We start from the raw sequence: 17,404 nt of genomic DNA on the forward strand, positions 1-17,404 counted from the left end.
CGCAGTTTTTGTCTTACTGGCATAATGAACTTTCTGCCAGTAAACAGGGCGAAAGAGTTCTTCCGCAATTTGTAAGTGTAGTTAATCCATTCTTGTTTCCTTTTTTTTTTCGTATCTTCCGACTCGGAATTTGAGCACACTGAGATATTTATGTTGTATTTTTCACTATACCATATGCTCGTGCGTTTCTTTTTCGTTCACTGTTACATTATACACAGATTAGGTTGTCTGTTCTTCATGTATAGACATAGGTTTACTGCTGTCCGTGTATTAGTGCGTATATCCCATAATTTCTCAAAAATCTCAGCAATATGTAATTAAAATAATTGGTTATCGCCTTATTTTAAAGTTGTACCTTTGTAAGCTTTTCAGTTAGCTTGCGCTTCTAACTTCATGTTTGCTTGGACGATTTTATCGCTTTCTGAGATCTCGTATTTTTTTTTGTCTGATAACTCTTAGTACTCTTTCATTGGAAAGATTTACGTGTGATACTTTAATTGATAGGTAGTACCACGAGTAACCTTTCCAGTTCGTTCGCGCATCAACTACATACACGTGTACCGAAACAGCCATGGTTCTTTTGGGGCAATTGTCATTATCCCAGCAAACCTTAACGTTCATTGTAGGTAATGTAGATTTCACTTAAATTAGTTATCAAAGCGTATTGTGGTCGATTGATCTTAGACCCCACCTCTAATTGATGTAAATAGCAGAAAAGTTGACAGTTGTTTTTTCACTTTTTTCACTTTGATAAGTACGATATTCAAAAACTAAAGCACTTTTTTAAATACCCGTCCGCAGCACTCCTTGTTAGTACGTTTCAATGAAGCACGAATTTAAAGGTAAGTAGCATCAATCAAAGCGGTAGAGAAGCTAAGTAGGGTTGTAATTTCCAGGAAAGAAATTATATTTTGACTTATCTTTTGTTTAACCTTCAAATACAGTGAACATATGAACAGGTGATATATTTCTTATAAGTCGAATTGATATGGAGTTGATATTGCGATATTAATTTGGTAATAACTTTTCCCCTTATTACGTTTTCTTTAAGCTGCATTAATTAGCTGTCATTTTCGTAAATTGTTCTTTCTTTTGAAATATGCCTAAACTTTGAATTATTTCTTCTACATTGTACTTTTCCTGGATAATTTTATTTGATATTCATAAATAAAATGCTTTAAATACATGAAATAGGTGTCTATATATTTATTGTCTTGCAAGACAAAGAATTGACCTAGATAAATTCGTATTCATGTGACTTCTGGTGACCGTAATCCGCGCATGTGCTGTGATGGTCTCTTCTTGAGTAACAAATCCGATTGCAAAGCGAAAGTGGTTATTCAACGGCAAGGAAGACCGACAAACTCGAGCCGTAAAAGAAAAAAAGTCGAATAGAACGCAAGGATCCACGTATTGTGACATAATGTGGCTCAAATGTGGTCATTATTTTGAAAATTAATCAAGAAATAGATGAAATGAAATGAAAACAAGACACGTGCTCACCAGTGTATCAGTTATTGATATTTTTTTACCAAGGTTAAAGTATTTTTTAACCCAGGTGTATGTCCTGTCGGCAATCTTCGGAAGTAATGTCGAAAAATAATTAGACCAGAGCTATCGATCTTCGCTGATTAAAAAAAAACCGTTGTTTTCACAAAATTCTGTAGATATTATGGACATTTATTGCTTCAGTTGCATTACTACGAACTTATTTCATTGAATCAGAAAAATTCAGTAGAATCAAAACTGAACAGATTGGGAAGCTAATGCAGCTTTAATTACAATAATAAAGGAAAAAACCTAGACCACTAGGTAGTACATATGCCAGTGTGACATGGATTCTGGACATAGGTCATCATAAGACAGGCCTATTTTCATATCCTATTACCCCATCAAGTCATTAACTATTAATAAATCTGGCAACTACGTCCGGTAAAGTACTAAACAACCGTCAGTGAGGTATAGATTGGTCATATATACTGTCCATATCGCCACTCAATGTGGACGGTGACACGGGTGAGGTGGGGGTGGAGGTAACTTAACTGATAACAGGGTACAGGTGTGCGGCCCCAAAATTTTTTACCCACCCTATTCATATATTCTGACAATGAAAAACCGACACCCATTCATATATACATAATGCATTTATGTAACACATCAATATATGCATGGTGTTTATCAGTATCTACATATCACAACAGGATGCTGATCAGAACATTTGACATTGTATCTAAAGACATTATCATGTCAGCTTCCTGCTTATCAGTCAAGTGTTAATCTTTATTTACTTTGATGACTTTAAGGATGATTCAACTGATGTAAAACCATGTGTAAATTATAGGGTATAATTTGTGAATTTTAACCCCAATCACCCCTTATTTTTCACTAATCCTCACAACTATTTTTTGTCTCGCTTTACTTTTTACTTATATGCCACCCAAACCTAAAATCCTTGATCCGACACAATTGTATACATGTGTACCTGAAATGAGGTTGCCCGAACAAGTTTCCAGTATTTATATCTATATGAATTAACATTTGTGGAATTCCTCCGAGTTGAGCTTTTAAGACCTTTACCTCCACATTTAAATGTATCAAAAACGAGGGACAAACCCGCTGACATAACGAACTTATAGCTGCATTAGCTGCCAAATTTGTTAGTTCTTGATTCTACTGAATTTGGCTGAATCAATGAAATAAGTTTGTAGTAATGCAATTGAAGCAATAAATGTTGATAATACACACAGAATATTGTGAAGACAACGTTTTTTTTTAATCAGAGAAGATCAATGGCTCTGATCTAATATTTTTTCGCCATTAATTCCGAAAATTGCCGAAAGGACATTCACCTGGGTTAAAAATACTTTAACCTTGTTAAAAAAAAACAATAACGGATTAACGGATACACAGGTAAGGACGCGTCTTGTTTTCATTTCATTTCATTTATTTCTTGATTAGATTTCAAATAAATAATGACCATATTTGAGTCGCATTACATCACAATACGTAATTTCCAAAATGATCCTTGTGTTGTATTCGAACTTTTTTTCTTTTACGGCTTGAGTCAGTCGATGTTCCTTGCCGTTGAGTAACTACTTGCGCTTTGCAATCAGATTTGTTATTAAAGAAGCGACCTTTTACAGCACATGCGCGGATTACGGTCACCAGAAGTCACATGCATACGAACTTATCTAAGTCGATTTTTTGTCTTGCAAGACAATAAATATATAGACACCTATTTCAGGTATGTAATGCATTTTATTTGTGGATATCAAATGAACTTGTACAAGAAAAGTACAATTTAGTAGAAATAATTCAAATTTCAGAAGAAACAAAAATTTCCGAAAATGACAGCTAATGCAGCTTTAACGAACATACAAGCAGCGTATGTGGCTGTCCAATAAACAAACCTATAATGACCTGCCTTGATACAGGCAAACACGGGAAATAAACCTATCATGACCTGCCTTGATACAGGCAAACACGGGAAATAAACCTATCATGACCTGCCTTGATCAGGCAAACACGAGAAATAAACCTATAATGACCTATAAGGACGCTTACCCTACCGGTGCACCTGGTCCATGCTCCCAGTTCTTGGTGGAGTCCGAGTTGCTCATTTACTTTTGTTGCTTTGTATGTATGATTTTAGTTACTTTATGTTCTTTGTTGTGTGTGTCTGTTTTCCGTGTTTGGTCTTTGTCCCTGGATTACATTCTTTTGATTGCCGCTGTAGCCTTGGTTCCCTTCGTTGCTCTTTGATACAGGCAGTTGCAAATACTGGAAATAAACCTATAATGACCTGCCTTCACACAGGCAAATATGGGACATAAACCTATAATGACCTGCCTTGATCAGGCAAACACGGGAAATAAACCTATAATGACCTGCCTTGATACAGGCAAATACTGGAAATAAACCTATAATGACCTGCTGTGATACAAACATGGGAAATAAACCTAAAATGACTTGCCTTAGTGAAGGTAAAAAAAAGAAATAAACCTATAATGACCTGCCTTGGTTAAAGCAAAGAAAGGAAATAAACCTCTAATAACTTGGCTTGTTGGTACAGACAAACAAAGTAAATAAACCTAAAATTAGGAAAACAAAATATCACACATGAAAAAACTATAGCACTATCAATATGAACTCCTACAAAACACACGGGAAGGACGAAAAGATTTTCGGGTAAAAATACGTATATTTATTCGATGGTGCTTATCTTCATTAGTTACCATGTTGATACCAATGCAACTGTTCTTTGTTCTAAAATATCACATATTCTGCAAAGAAAATCGGTAAAGTACAGATATCGTAAATATTCATATTTGATAATGACCTTCAATTGTGTTACAAGGACGTTTGCTTACTTGACAAATTACAACGGTCAGTTAATATGACACTAATTACTTGACCTGGAAATAAATTGGTCATATTGTGTTGTCAATAAATAAGTGATGTAGTTAGAGATACATAAAGTGTGTTTTATACACACTGTAGAGGTTTTATGATATGCAGCATTATATATATGGCTATTGCAACGAGACTCTAAGGAGCTATAATGGTTATGGTTAACAGTTCGTCTAGTATTTACGTTTAAAAAAAATAGAGCACCTTCACAGTTTACTCAGTCGCCTAAAAGGTATATGTACATATATGCAAATATAGAGTAGTCATCAATACTAGTACTATTTCATACATTGTTTACTAAACCAACTTCATGCAGTCATTACCTTTTATTCAGTTATAAGATTTAAAGGCGTTTGGGTCACCTTAAAACAAGGGTGGATCCAAGGGATAAATATGTCCTGGTCGTCCTTGGTGTGACACGCGTACACGGCCCTTAAACAAGCAAAGTTGGCTTTTTGAAACTATTAAGCCAATTTTCTCTCAATCAAAAGAAATTAGAAACCTAAGTATAAATATTACGAGGTGTTGATTTATTTATATGTAATATGTAAATTTTATACCCGTAATATACCCATGAACCCACAATTTAAATATGCTACGTATATACGTCATTTGCAAGTCTCATTATTATTATTGCAAAATATTTCAGACCAGCATAGTTGATTTCCCTTTTCATAAACTATTATTTATTAAAAGATAAATATTTTTGGATCAATTAATCATTCATTTGGCAATTCTATTATCAGTAGGAAGGAGCTAAGCTACAATACGTCACGTTACGTCACATATTGATATTTTGAAATATGTAAACATTGGAAAAGTTAGAGTAACTGGTATCATTTTGTGAATTAAGATCACAATAAATAAAGGATTGTTCAATTACAAATGTCAATATAATGGGTGTTCAGATACTTTATTTGTTTATTAGTAGTGAACTTGTGAACTTTGCATTTTAAAGTAGAGTCAAAGAATTTAACCCTAAGAAAACTATATCGACTGTATTTTTTAAGGATCAAAAGTTTTATGTTGGAATCAATGTTTTGATGGTGCAAAAATAAATCGCAGTGGAGGGTGTCGCTTAAAGCATATGGGGTAAATTTTGTAAACAATAAAGATGTCATGCAAAACCGTTCAATCAATATATATATATATATATATATACAAGGTCTCAGAATGTGACGACTCTATTTGCTACACTGCTCCATCGGATCAAATTGATACAGGGAAGATATATAAACGTATAGAAAGGTCCGAAAAATTCCCAACGATGTTAGAACTGTCAAATTTGCGATGCTAATTTTTGGTCGTTCCCTCCGCGGGACTCGAACTGCTGTGACATCTATGGCAACACCGCCTGCACAAAGTACAGCGCCCTAGACCACTCGGCCAGCTAGGCTATATAAAATATAGCTTTCGCTGGCCGGGTCATTCCTCCTCGTAGGATTAACGTAGGGCTGTAAATTAGTACACGATGTATGGTGGTACAGCGAAAGCTATATTTTATATAGCCTAGCTGGCCGAGTGGTCTAGGGCGCTGTACTTTGTGCAGGCGGTGTTGCCATAGATGTCACAGCAGTACAAGTTCGAGTCCCGCGGAGGGAACGACCAAAAATTTGCATCGCAAATTTGACAGTTCTAACATCGTTGGGAATTTTTCAGACCTTTCTATATATATATATATATATATATATATATGGCGATAGGTGCCATTTTCGAGCTTGTATTAGTCTATTTAAAATTAGACCTTGCGTTTTTTTGTTGTTTTTTTTTCGCGAGAAACAAATAAAAATCGGAGGGAGTAATTTTCATTAGACTGGCATGTATGTGAATATGGGGGAAACAACCTTACTTATATGGCTAGTCAGTAAAGTTTGCATTGCGAAATATATTGATGCCGAAACATTCCATAATACATAAGGGATTGACAATACGTATGCAAGCCACGTGACCATAATTTCATCAATGAAAGTAACGTAAATATTCCATGACGCATGCCCAAGAAACATTAATACTACAGTGTTTACAAATTAGTATGCAAGGTAGCAGTGTATGATACGGATAGAGCCAAATTCTTACCGATAATTAACTCTTTATTTCAATAGTTTAAAACGTTATGAAAGATAGTAAAGTTATCAACAAAGATTCGGGATTTTTACCAGCAAGTGAAATGGAGGAAGGAATTACCGATGGAGGAGAGGGTGTTCAGTATCTGTTTCCCGGGGTGCAAGTCGTGGAAGTGGTAAGTAGAATCAGTTCATTGAATTCATTCAAAACAGTATAATTATTACTCATTAGTAGAATCCGGTAGCCTTGTTCAGATTCGTCAAACATATATGCGAGTATAATAAAATGTAAATGAAGCGATGTATTGTTATTATTTATTTATTTAATTTTTGGTGTTTTTTTTTTGTTTTTTGTTTTTGTTTTTGTTTTATTTTTTTGTCATAACAGAATATCGAGTAAGACGATAAAGGCTTTGACTTGAATCCGGAACATCAAAAACATCAAAATGTTTGCGCTTCCAGGAAAGTACTACTTTCGCGGTTTTTTGACAGACTCTCCTGTATACGGAAGTGAATGTTATATATACAAATAATGATATTAACACTCTGTTAGGAGAGAATTTGAAGTATTATTGTATTATTGAAGGCATTTTTGTTGTTGTTGTTGTTTTGACCTTACAGTAAAGGGGTTGGTTATTCCACGCTTGTCATCAATATGTTTTTACATGTATGTCGTTACATTAATTTTTAGTTTGACTGAAGAATTGTCATCGTTCAGTTTTATTACCTTGTTGTCGGGTCCTTTCTAAGTTTTCACTTTTGGTTATCTCTGGAAGTATTTACTATATTGTATTTATGTTATAATCTGGTGCATTTGTTGTTTTACCGTATCCATTCTTGTTCTTTGTCTATAAATTATTATGTCATCTACGAATCATCTTAATGATTTTATCTCTTATTATTAACAATATGTATGGAGTGACAGATTTATCCATAACAGCTGCCACTCCCAATACCCTGACCGAGCAGTTAATCTCTATGACGCAATAAACACATGCAGGGTGTATGTGACCAAGCAATTACATGTAACAATCACAGTCTGTTAAAATCTATTACCGAGGGCACATGAGACATGTTCGTTTGCACCGTTTTTGTTTTGGACTCGAAGTGTCATTTTAAAAAATGATCAAGGATTGTTAACAATCGAATAGTTTTAAGTAATACCTTTTAAAACCACAATTAATTCAACATTTTTCTTACAATGTTCAGATAATGTAAAATGAAAGAACAATATATGTTAGTAAACACTAACTATTGATCGTACATATAGCACGTGTTCGAAAGATTCCATGGAAACGTAAATTCTTCTGGTATGACGCATTTCATGTATCAAGTCAAAAAGCACATTAGCGATAAAGCTGCGAATTGATTTTAGTTAACACAGATCCACAGTAGCTTATTTTTATTTCAAAAGAAATTAAAACGAGCAATTAAAAATAGATCTAGCCATCAATTAACCCCAGCATCCAAATGTGTTTACAATTAGTGGCAATGTTTATTTATAATTAACTATCGATCGATTCCAAGAATTTCTAGAGATATCAACGCTGACTGGCATTACGTAATTGTTTTACTGGAAATGGATAGGCAAGAACCATTGGCTAAAAAATACCGTGCACAAACCGGACATCAATAAACTTTTCCACTAGGTCATGAAGGTCAATAACTGACCATTACCCGCTATGTACGTCACATATTTTAACAACTCAATAATGGCTTAATGGTCCAGCTTACAGTGATCGCTTTGTAGGGTAAAAAACTTCAGGTTTCATCGATTAGTAGGCAAACAAAACAAGCTTTATAAAATGTACCGACAGCCTGAGTAATAACATTGATCAACATTAATATGTTTACAAGTGGTATTATAAAATAAATGTATGATTTAGTTGTTGATTTTGAGGAAGTTTACACTCATTTGAATGGTTGTTTTCCCGCCTTTTGTACAGGATTGTTACTACAATGTACGTCCATCTGTCGTGTGTGTGGTCATATCTGGGTGTCGCCCAAACTTGTAAAGCTACTATTAACAAATCCAAAACAATACGATCCTATCTGGAAAATAATGTGTTAAAATAAAGTATACTTTAACAATCTTAGAAGAAATATATCAACAAAGAAAAATTACTATTTGCACATATAAAGTAGGCCATGCTTTTCAAACTAGTATATTCAGTGTAAATTACCAACTGGAAACAAATAATACTACTACAATGTTTTCTCCTTTTTTTTCTTAATGTAATGTTACTTTTTTTCTTTTTGTAGAAAGAACTCAACGTAACAAACCCACAAAGAAGAGAAGATGTTTCTAGCTCTTTCGGGTCAATGGACAGCGAAGGAAGTGCGGACGACTTCCAAGCCAAAATAGAGCTGGGGCAACCCCGAGCAGCATGGGGAGGAAAACTAGAGTTTATGTTGACGATGATTGGTTATGCTGTCGGTTTAGGAAATGTTTGGAGATTCCCTTACTTATGTTACAAGAATGGTGGGGGTGAGTTCGATAGATCATACCCAGTGGCGAATCCAGGAAGGGGTTTCAGGCCAAATTTTTCCCATTTTTTGCCTAAATTTGACATGAAAAAGGGATTATGGGGTTCTGATCCACCCGAACCCCATTTGGTCCGCCAGTGGTGCCGTTCAACATAACTGTGAAGATAAGTTTTTACAGTGTTTTTTTTTATCCATACACATCACACATTTTACTTTTTATATATACAAAATGTATCTTGACCTGAAATTTAGACTGACTATGATGTATAATAAAATAATTTGTCATGTTTATGATTTTTTGTTTTTAAAAAATATGATTATAACGGAACGTTTGTTGTAGGTGCTTTCCTATTACCGTACTGTATAATGCTGGCAGTAGTTGGCTTACCATTGTTTTACATGGAGCTGAGTTTGGGCCAATACGCCAGTCTTGGTCCCATCACTGTATGGAGACTAAATCCATTATTAAAAGGTTTGTACGTCAATGTCTTCAGTGTTCTGGTACTAATCAATATTGAGACAAAGTAGATATTCAGCAGAATTATTATAACTGTTGATTATTTATAAATTAAGACCATTTGTGCTAGTATGTGTAAGCTGAAGAATATATTAGATGTCTTTTTCATAATTCTTATCTAGAATTACTTTAGTACTTGTTTATCATTTCTTAATGAATCTAAAATCTCGATTAAATAAAGTGATTGGGCTTGCACTCCATTTGAAATTGCAAATTATAATTAATGGGATAAGCATGAAACACAGAGAGAGGAATATGATGCAGTAAGTAATCATATGAATGTGATATTTAGTGTTGTATTATTTAAGTGAATTTAATTTATATTTTCTCCTTTTTTTAGGAAAAAGTGGTCCCTTCCTTATGTAATATTTGATGTTATTCTATTTATAGGCTTGGGGTATTCTATGGTGATTGTTTCCTGGTTGATCGGGCTGTATTACAATGTTGTCATAGCCCATGTACTTTACTACCTGTACTCCTCATTCACCTCTGTGCTGCCATGGACAACATGTACAAACGCTTGGAACACCGTGCACTGCCTGGCTGCTGATAGCACGGGAAAACACCAAGGAAATGGTGAGTTTTCTTATCTCTGAAAGAATTGCTTGTGAAATTAACCACATAAGTCTGTCTGTCTGTTTTTTTCTAAACAATGGGTACAGACATGTCATATTTAGAAAGTATATTTTAATGAGACTCATTATTTTTGTTTACAGACACATTAAATGCTACAATTGATTCCACTACTCCGGGTCACCTAAAGGAGAATTTTACTACCAGAACACCAAGTGAGGAGTATTACAGGTATAACGATGTACAAATCAAATCCTTCTGTTGATGTTGTTTGGATGGAAAAATTTATGTTCTTTGGCAAACATTCTCGAAAATGTTGTCCTGAAAAAAAATATGATTAAAGAACAAATGTAGAAATGACATTTGATATATGTAGCGAAGATAACAACTCACATCTTTACAATGGTTTTCGTTTGGTAAATCATTGTAGATTAGAATTTAAAAAAAAATATTTTGTAGAACTTAATTGACTTGTTAGCACTTCTACCCCAGCAGTGTCAAATCTCAGAAGGTTTTGTTAGGTTATGATAATTTACATGTTGCAATACTTTTAGTATTTTGAAATATGCTTTATGAACCTTTGATTTACAGATTTGGTGTTCTCTCCCAGACAAATTCCATAGATGAATTTGGATCTGTTCAATGGCATCTGGTATTGTCATTATTCATTGCATGGCTTCTGGTATTTTTGGTCTTACTAAAAGGGATCAAGTCACTAGGAAAGGTAACTATGCATTAAAGGAATTCCTTCTTAACAAACTTAAGAATATAATTGATATTACAGATGTTGTTTGTTTGTTGTTTGTTTGTTTGTTTTTTTGTTATTTTTAATCTAATGTTTAACTCTTAATGAACAAGTTTACTTAGAGAATTTTTGTCACCTTACATCTTTTAGAAACATTTTAAAATAAAAATGTCGATAAGAGTTGTTTTTTAGATTGAGAAATTGATGAAAATTCTTGTAGTCAAATAGTTTGGTTGAGTTTAATGTAAATATTTCCCGCCATTTCCTCATCGCACACATAAAACCAGTTATTTTTTCTCCACTTTACCAGGCCCCTTCTTTTCATTTTCTGGATTACAAACAGTTAATGGGACATAAATGTACTTAGTCAATGAGCATAATTATGAAATACAACAAAAATTATCACTTATGAAATTAAGTTCGTGATTTTTTTACATTTAGGAAAGATTAACCGTATTATTAACTGCAGACTGAAGACTAATTTATCTGTACATTTTGACATGACAGGTTGTATACTTCACTGCCATATTTCCGTACATAATGTTGACAGTTCTGTTCATTCGGGGAGTAACACTGCCAGGCGCTGGAAACGGAATTCTATATTACTTGAAACCCGACTTTGAAAGGCTTTTAGACCCACGTGTATGGAGTGATGCTGCCACCCAGATTTTCTATTCTCTGAGTGCTTGTTCAGGAGGTTTAATTGCTATGGCAAGCTACAACAAGTTTAATAATAACTGTTACCGTGACTCACTCATCGTCTGTATCATTAACTGTAGCACTAGTGTGTTCGCTGGTATGGTCATCTTCTCTGTTCTTGGTTTTATGGCTTTGGAAAAGGGAGTGGATATCAAAGATGTAGCTGATGATGGTAAGTCTGTCAAATTATTTTGTGAATTATGATATCAGATATTTAGATTTTAAAGCGATGTTAATTTAAATTGAAATATAACGGCTTGTGAAAGTCATTGTTGTTATATGATGTTCAAGTTGAAATCAGTCCTTATTGATAATACCAAAACCTATTTGTTCCTCACTTCTAATTTATTTTAATACTTGTAATTTTCAGGACCTGGTCTTGCCTTCGTCGTCTACCCAGAGGCTTTATCTCGCATGCCTGTAGCTCCGATGTGGGCTGTGTTCTTCTTCATAATGATGGCAACTTTAGGATTCGGTTCAGAGGTAAAGAGTCATTTTATCAAAGTGAAAGTCTCTGGCACTTTGTTGTGTTTACCTTTTCTTAAATATTTTAATCTCTGAATTCATTGACTGTACTAACCAACAATCAAGCTGATTTGAAATTCCACTTGTGCTTTAAATATGGGTTCTGTTTACACAGTGGTAAAATGATCTCTTTGTTGAATTAGGATTTAAAAGTTAAAATTTTTGTAAGAATAAACAATTCTTATTACTGTTTAAATGTTTAAAATTGGAGTTATATTTTTATATCACCAGATTTTAAATTGAATCCTTGTCAATTGTTTCTTACATATTATGAATGTAATATAGAACGTGGGAATTTCTTTACTATATTTTGTATACTTTTAAAGATCTTAAACTACTAAGTCCATCTATAGTAAGGCCAGGATTAGGAGTTAAGGTCATTTAAATTTTTAATATGTTATACCCACACAACATTATGGATCAAAAACTTTGGTCAAACATCATCTGGTCACCAGGAATAACATAACAAATAAATTTTAAGTACAGATTTCTATGATATATGATTTTATTTCAGTTTTCTATAATTGAGTGTGTTTTAAGTGCCCTGAGTGATGAATTTCCCATTGTTAGAAAACAGCGAAGATACAACATTATATTCCGTGCTGTCTTCAGTGCTTTAGCCTTTTTACTTGGTATTCCAATGGTTTGCAGTGTAAGTCTCCATGTTATAGATTATGTACTACAACATACTATATCTATAGCTTTATCAAACACATTCTGTAGCAAGAAGAAAATCAAGCATCGATACCCTGAAAGCTCTTGTAGTAAAATATATAAGTAAATTATTCTGAAATTACAATGAGGAGGATTCTATTTTTTGAAATATTTTTGTTAATCTTCCAATTTGATGATGGTCACTCCACACCTTACAGGTTAGCTACCCACCAATTCTTAGTAATTTTTACCATTATGCATTCATCCTTAATCAGAAAAATATATAAAACTCGATAAAAAACAAAGACTATGTTTTTTACTTATTTTATTTTCCCATACTTATATTAGTTATTTGGAATAGAAATATTAAATGAAATTGTTTTATTTACAGGGTGGTATATATTTGTTGAACTTAGTAGACTACAGTGTAGGTGGTTTCCCTCTACTTTTTGTTGGTCTCCTGGAACTTATTGCTGTTAACTGGATTTATGGTAGGTTTCATTAAAATAGTAAAAAGCTTTGCCCTTGGTTAATTTTTGTATCAGAATTTCCTTAATTTGTCTATTTCTCTGGTATCATTGTGCATTCTTAAAGTGTTCACATCATTGAGAATTACAGGATGTGAATGAGAAAATAAATCACTTTATCATTAACTTTGCATAAAGATTAACACAGAATCTACATGTTACCCAATCCTATGTTGTTACATATTGTTTTGTTTTAAACTGCTGTAAACATCTTTCCTTATAGGACTAACCAAGTTTTCTGACAATATAAAGATGATGTTAGGAAAGGAACCAGGAAAATACTGGGTTATATGCTGGAAATATGTTTCTCCTCTGGTCATTTCTGTAAGTATTGAAGGTTTTTTCCAACTATTTATTTAACTTTGTGTATGACAGGGATTTTGTTGGTATGCACCTAATGATCTGTCTTATTAACTGGTATGATAATGTTATTCATATACCAATCTTTCTATCATTGATATCTTTTTCACACCTATAATGTTGAACAAATATAGTTAAGTTGTTATGAAGAGCCCGGATTATCTAATGGTACTAAATCTGATACACAGTTCATTGTTAATTTGTTTCTTTCACTATAAGGAAGGATACCAGTAATTGTTCTCAGTTCCACTTTAGTAGAAATTGGCAATATCGTAGTTCTCAACACATAGCAGTCCCACTTCAGGAGAAATTGACAATATTGTAGTTCTCAACACATAGCAGTCCCACTTTAGGAGAAATTGACAATATTGTAGTTCTCAACACATAGCAGTCCCACTTTAAAAGAAATTGAGAAAATCGTAGTTTCCAACATATAGCAGTCCCACTTTAGGAGAAATTGACAATATCATAGTTCCAACACATAGCCATTTTACATTAGGAGAAATTGACAGTATAAGATGTTTCTATAAAGTAGTTTTCTATGACCTATTTCAGGTTACCATAGTAATGAATGTTATAATGTACAAGGAGCCAGACTTGGATGGTATATTATACCCTGGATGGGCTAAAAGTTTGGGCTGGTTGATTGGAATGTTCCCAATTATTGTCATTCCAGTTTGGTTCCTCTATAAATACTGCCACATAGGAGGTTTAAAGGTCAGTCTAATGAAATAGTACATTGTTGTTCTACTGAAAAGTATTTCCAATGAAAATTGTTAGATGGTCCGTTATGCTGTAATAATTTACTATCAATATATATTTCTGTGAATTGATAGACATAGATGTATCATAACACCCCAACAAGAATAAAAACAATGTTGCATTTATTAAAAGTTATGAGTTTAAGGTTGAGGCAGTTTCTGTATGATGATAATAATGATGACTCAAAACATTCAGAATCTTTGAGAGAATTTCATATAAAAACAACAACACAAGAAAATAAGACAAAAACCTTGCCTTGGTGAATACTTCAAAAACCTTGCCGTGGTGAATACTTCAAAAACCTTGCCTTAGTGAATACTTCAAATGATTCAGATATGTTTATGAATAGACTTCACATTTTGAAAACCGGTTTCTTTATTATGACTTCCCCAACAAGTTAGTCTGAATGTATATCTTAGTCAATTAATTGGTTTATTTGTGAATTTGTAGTAAGTGTTTACATAATTTTTTTTCAGTTGATGATAGACAGTATGAAACCATTGCCATCTTGGGGACCAGCAAGTCAAACAAAGGAGTACCAGTATGCTGATGTTGAAATAAATGTTGATGGTCCAAAGTCCAACCGAGCCTTCGCCAGGCTGATGGGCAGTACCCTGTCTAATGCTACTACGGTAACCGATTACTCTCCAGCTTCATCAACTATGAACTTGATCAGGACAAAGAATCCCAGTGAGTCTAACGTTTGATGACTGTAATATGTTAGAGTTTGAGTGGAGTATTACGGGTATCAGGACTGTTAGGTTACAGCTGAAGAATAAATAGCCTTAGACTGCAATTAGTTTTGGTCATTGTCACACTTGTATTGAGAGTTGTTACAACGGTAAACCTGCTCCAATAGTGGTTTTGTTGAAACAACCGACTGATATTGAATGCTGCCGAAAGGTTGATCTCAATGACTAAGTAAGCTGTTAACTCTTTACAGTACTCTGTTGGTTCTAAAGTGTTCAGTACAGTATTTATTATCTATGGTCGGCATACACATTGAATTTTCATTGACTCTCATTAGAATTAGGAAGATTTGCTTGCTTATTATTTATCACTCAGTTTTTGATTCAGCTCAGTGGTATACCTAGATTTCTTACAAGTTGCATAACTGAATATCCAAGATAGGACAATTAAAATGATATTGTATGACCAAAAAAGTAGTAATATATCAATCTGATTAATCAAACCCAGCCATCCTGGTATTAATGATATGATATCTTTTGTTGTATTGCATGCAGTTAATTCTAGTTGTATATTTTGTATGGAAATCTCAGAAATGCTCAAAACTGAATCTCTTTTGAAACATATCATTTTTGGTGCTTCACACATCATGTTTATAGTATTTCTCTGAGAGACAAAACAGTCTTACAGATATTCTTGTGTATAAAAATTCATGTACTGGATCAGAATTATACGAATATGTTATGCATTATTATGTTTGTGTGCAGCTGTGTGAATTCTGTTTGATTATTTATGAAGGTACGCAATAGGGACACAATGTATGAATGCTGATAAAAGTGAAAAGAGAATGTGTTATTCATGACACCGTCCATCAATGAATTGACCAAGTGTCTTTTTCCTAAATAATTGTTCTCCTTTAGATCTTAATCTTCCATGAATTATTTTTGTGATCATTTCGAAGTACAGGGGATTTTCCTGATTTTAGATGTATATTCTTACTTTTCTGAAATGTTCCACTTCCATACTTTTATTACAAGCTCATATGAACTTGATTTTATTCCTTAAAGAGAGAGTTTTGTTTATGATTAAAAAAAGACCAGTGCACTGTTTAAACACACTTCAACTGAATAATTTACATTATGACTGTAATTTATTATTGAGGCAAGTTTGTTTTCAATTTTTTTTCTGTAACAATGAGGAGTGTCTTTGCAAACTGTTTACATATGCATACATATTGTTTCTTTTTTACATATGCATACATGTTGTTTCACTTTTGTTGACATGTGTATACATGCACATATTGTCTTTTTTAGTTAACAAATGTATACATTTAGTTTTATTTTTTTGATGATTGAAATAAAAAAAATAATTTTATTCTTGGACTTGTTTTCTTACATTCTACATTATTTAGCTAAAGGAAGAAATATAATATTTACATCATTATTCGTTCATTATGTCTCATCCTTTGATTTCAACGACAAAGAAGAATGCTGACTGGTGTTTAATCCAGAGAAACCATAAACATTATTGGTTTCTTAATTTATACACGAAAACAACATTTACTAAAATAAATATGGTAAACGAAGAAAAAAGGAATGGAACCGTCGGTCTCTCCTTTTCCTTCGTGACATATTGATGCATACTACATCGTGTATCCGTTATAATTCAAACTTGCATTAAAGGCTACCAATTTTGTGTTTACCAATTTTGTGTTAATATATATCGAGCGCTAGACTTGTTATCGGCTATAGAATATTTTACTGGATCTGAGTTAACATATATCGTCTTTCATATTCAAAATAGTAATCACGGGAACCAAGGTTATAGCGGTAATCAAAAGAATGTAATCCAGGGCCAAAGACCAGACATGGAAAACAGACATACATAACAAAGAACATAAAGTAACTGAAATCATACATACAAAGTAACAAAAGCAAATGAGCAACTCGGACTCCACTAAAAACTGAGAACATGGACCAGGTGCACCGGTAAAGTAAGCGTCCTCTGCTTTTCTAGAAACACCCGCCGAGTGCTCATAAAAAGTCAAAAATGTTTAAAAGAAAACATCAACAAAGAATACATGGCATGAAAACTACTACATTTATTTAAAGCCAATTTGTGTTATAAGTATTATAGAAGAAAGTTTAATTGTAATATTGTCAACGTATTTTTGTCCCGCTCCTACTGTAATTCTTTTTTCTAGATTATCAGCAGTTAACTGGTTTCAGATTTTAGTGGAGTCCGAGTTGCTCATTTACTTTTGTTACTTCGTATGTATTATTTTGGCTTTTTTTGTTCTTTGTTGTGTATGTCTGTTTTACATGTCTGGTCTTTGTCCCAGGATTACATTCTTTTGATATCCGCTAGGATCTTGGTTCCCTTGATTACTCTAAGA

General features: G+C 33.4%; 1 protein-coding gene across 1 annotated transcript; it reads left to right on the forward strand.

Moving 5' to 3' along the window:
• The first annotated feature begins 6,439 nt into the window (after positions 1-6,439).
• On the forward strand, positions 6,440-16,383 carry LOC148608894 (sodium- and chloride-dependent glycine transporter 1-like). Its single transcript, XM_088542436.1, has 13 exons — positions 6,440-6,649; positions 8,736-8,961; positions 9,301-9,432; positions 9,868-10,053; positions 10,194-10,281; positions 10,642-10,774; positions 11,303-11,666; positions 11,865-11,977; positions 12,534-12,671; positions 13,065-13,164; positions 13,424-13,524; positions 14,116-14,277; positions 14,799-16,383. Exons 1-13 carry the CDS (start codon positions 6,524-6,526, stop codon positions 15,027-15,029), a joined length of 2,100 nt encoding a protein of 699 aa, XP_088398562.1. The 5' UTR covers positions 6,440-6,523; the 3' UTR covers positions 15,030-16,383.
• The last annotated feature ends 1,021 nt before the right edge of the window (positions 16,384-17,404 follow it).

This window comes from Perna viridis, chromosome 8 (assembly GCF_037379345.1).
Source record: "Perna viridis isolate PV_CMFRI_1.1 ecotype Kerala chromosome 8, ASM3737934v1, whole genome shotgun sequence".
In the NCBI taxonomy this organism is placed as follows: Eukaryota; Metazoa; Mollusca; class Bivalvia; order Mytilida; family Mytilidae; genus Perna; species Perna viridis.

Excerpts from the sequence above, each read along its gene's own strand:
- LOC148608894 (XM_088542436.1), top strand. The coding sequence starts at position 6,524 with ATGAAAGATAGTAAAGTTATCAACAAAGATTCGGGATTTTTACCAGCA. Across the intron at positions 11,667-11,864 it reads CAAAGATGTAGCTGATGATG|GACCTGGTCTTGCCTTCGTC; the intron begins GTAAGTCTGTCA and ends TGTAATTTTCAG. Across the intron at positions 12,672-13,064 it reads GTATTCCAATGGTTTGCAGT|GGTGGTATATATTTGTTGAA; the intron begins GTAAGTCTCCAT and ends TTTTATTTACAG.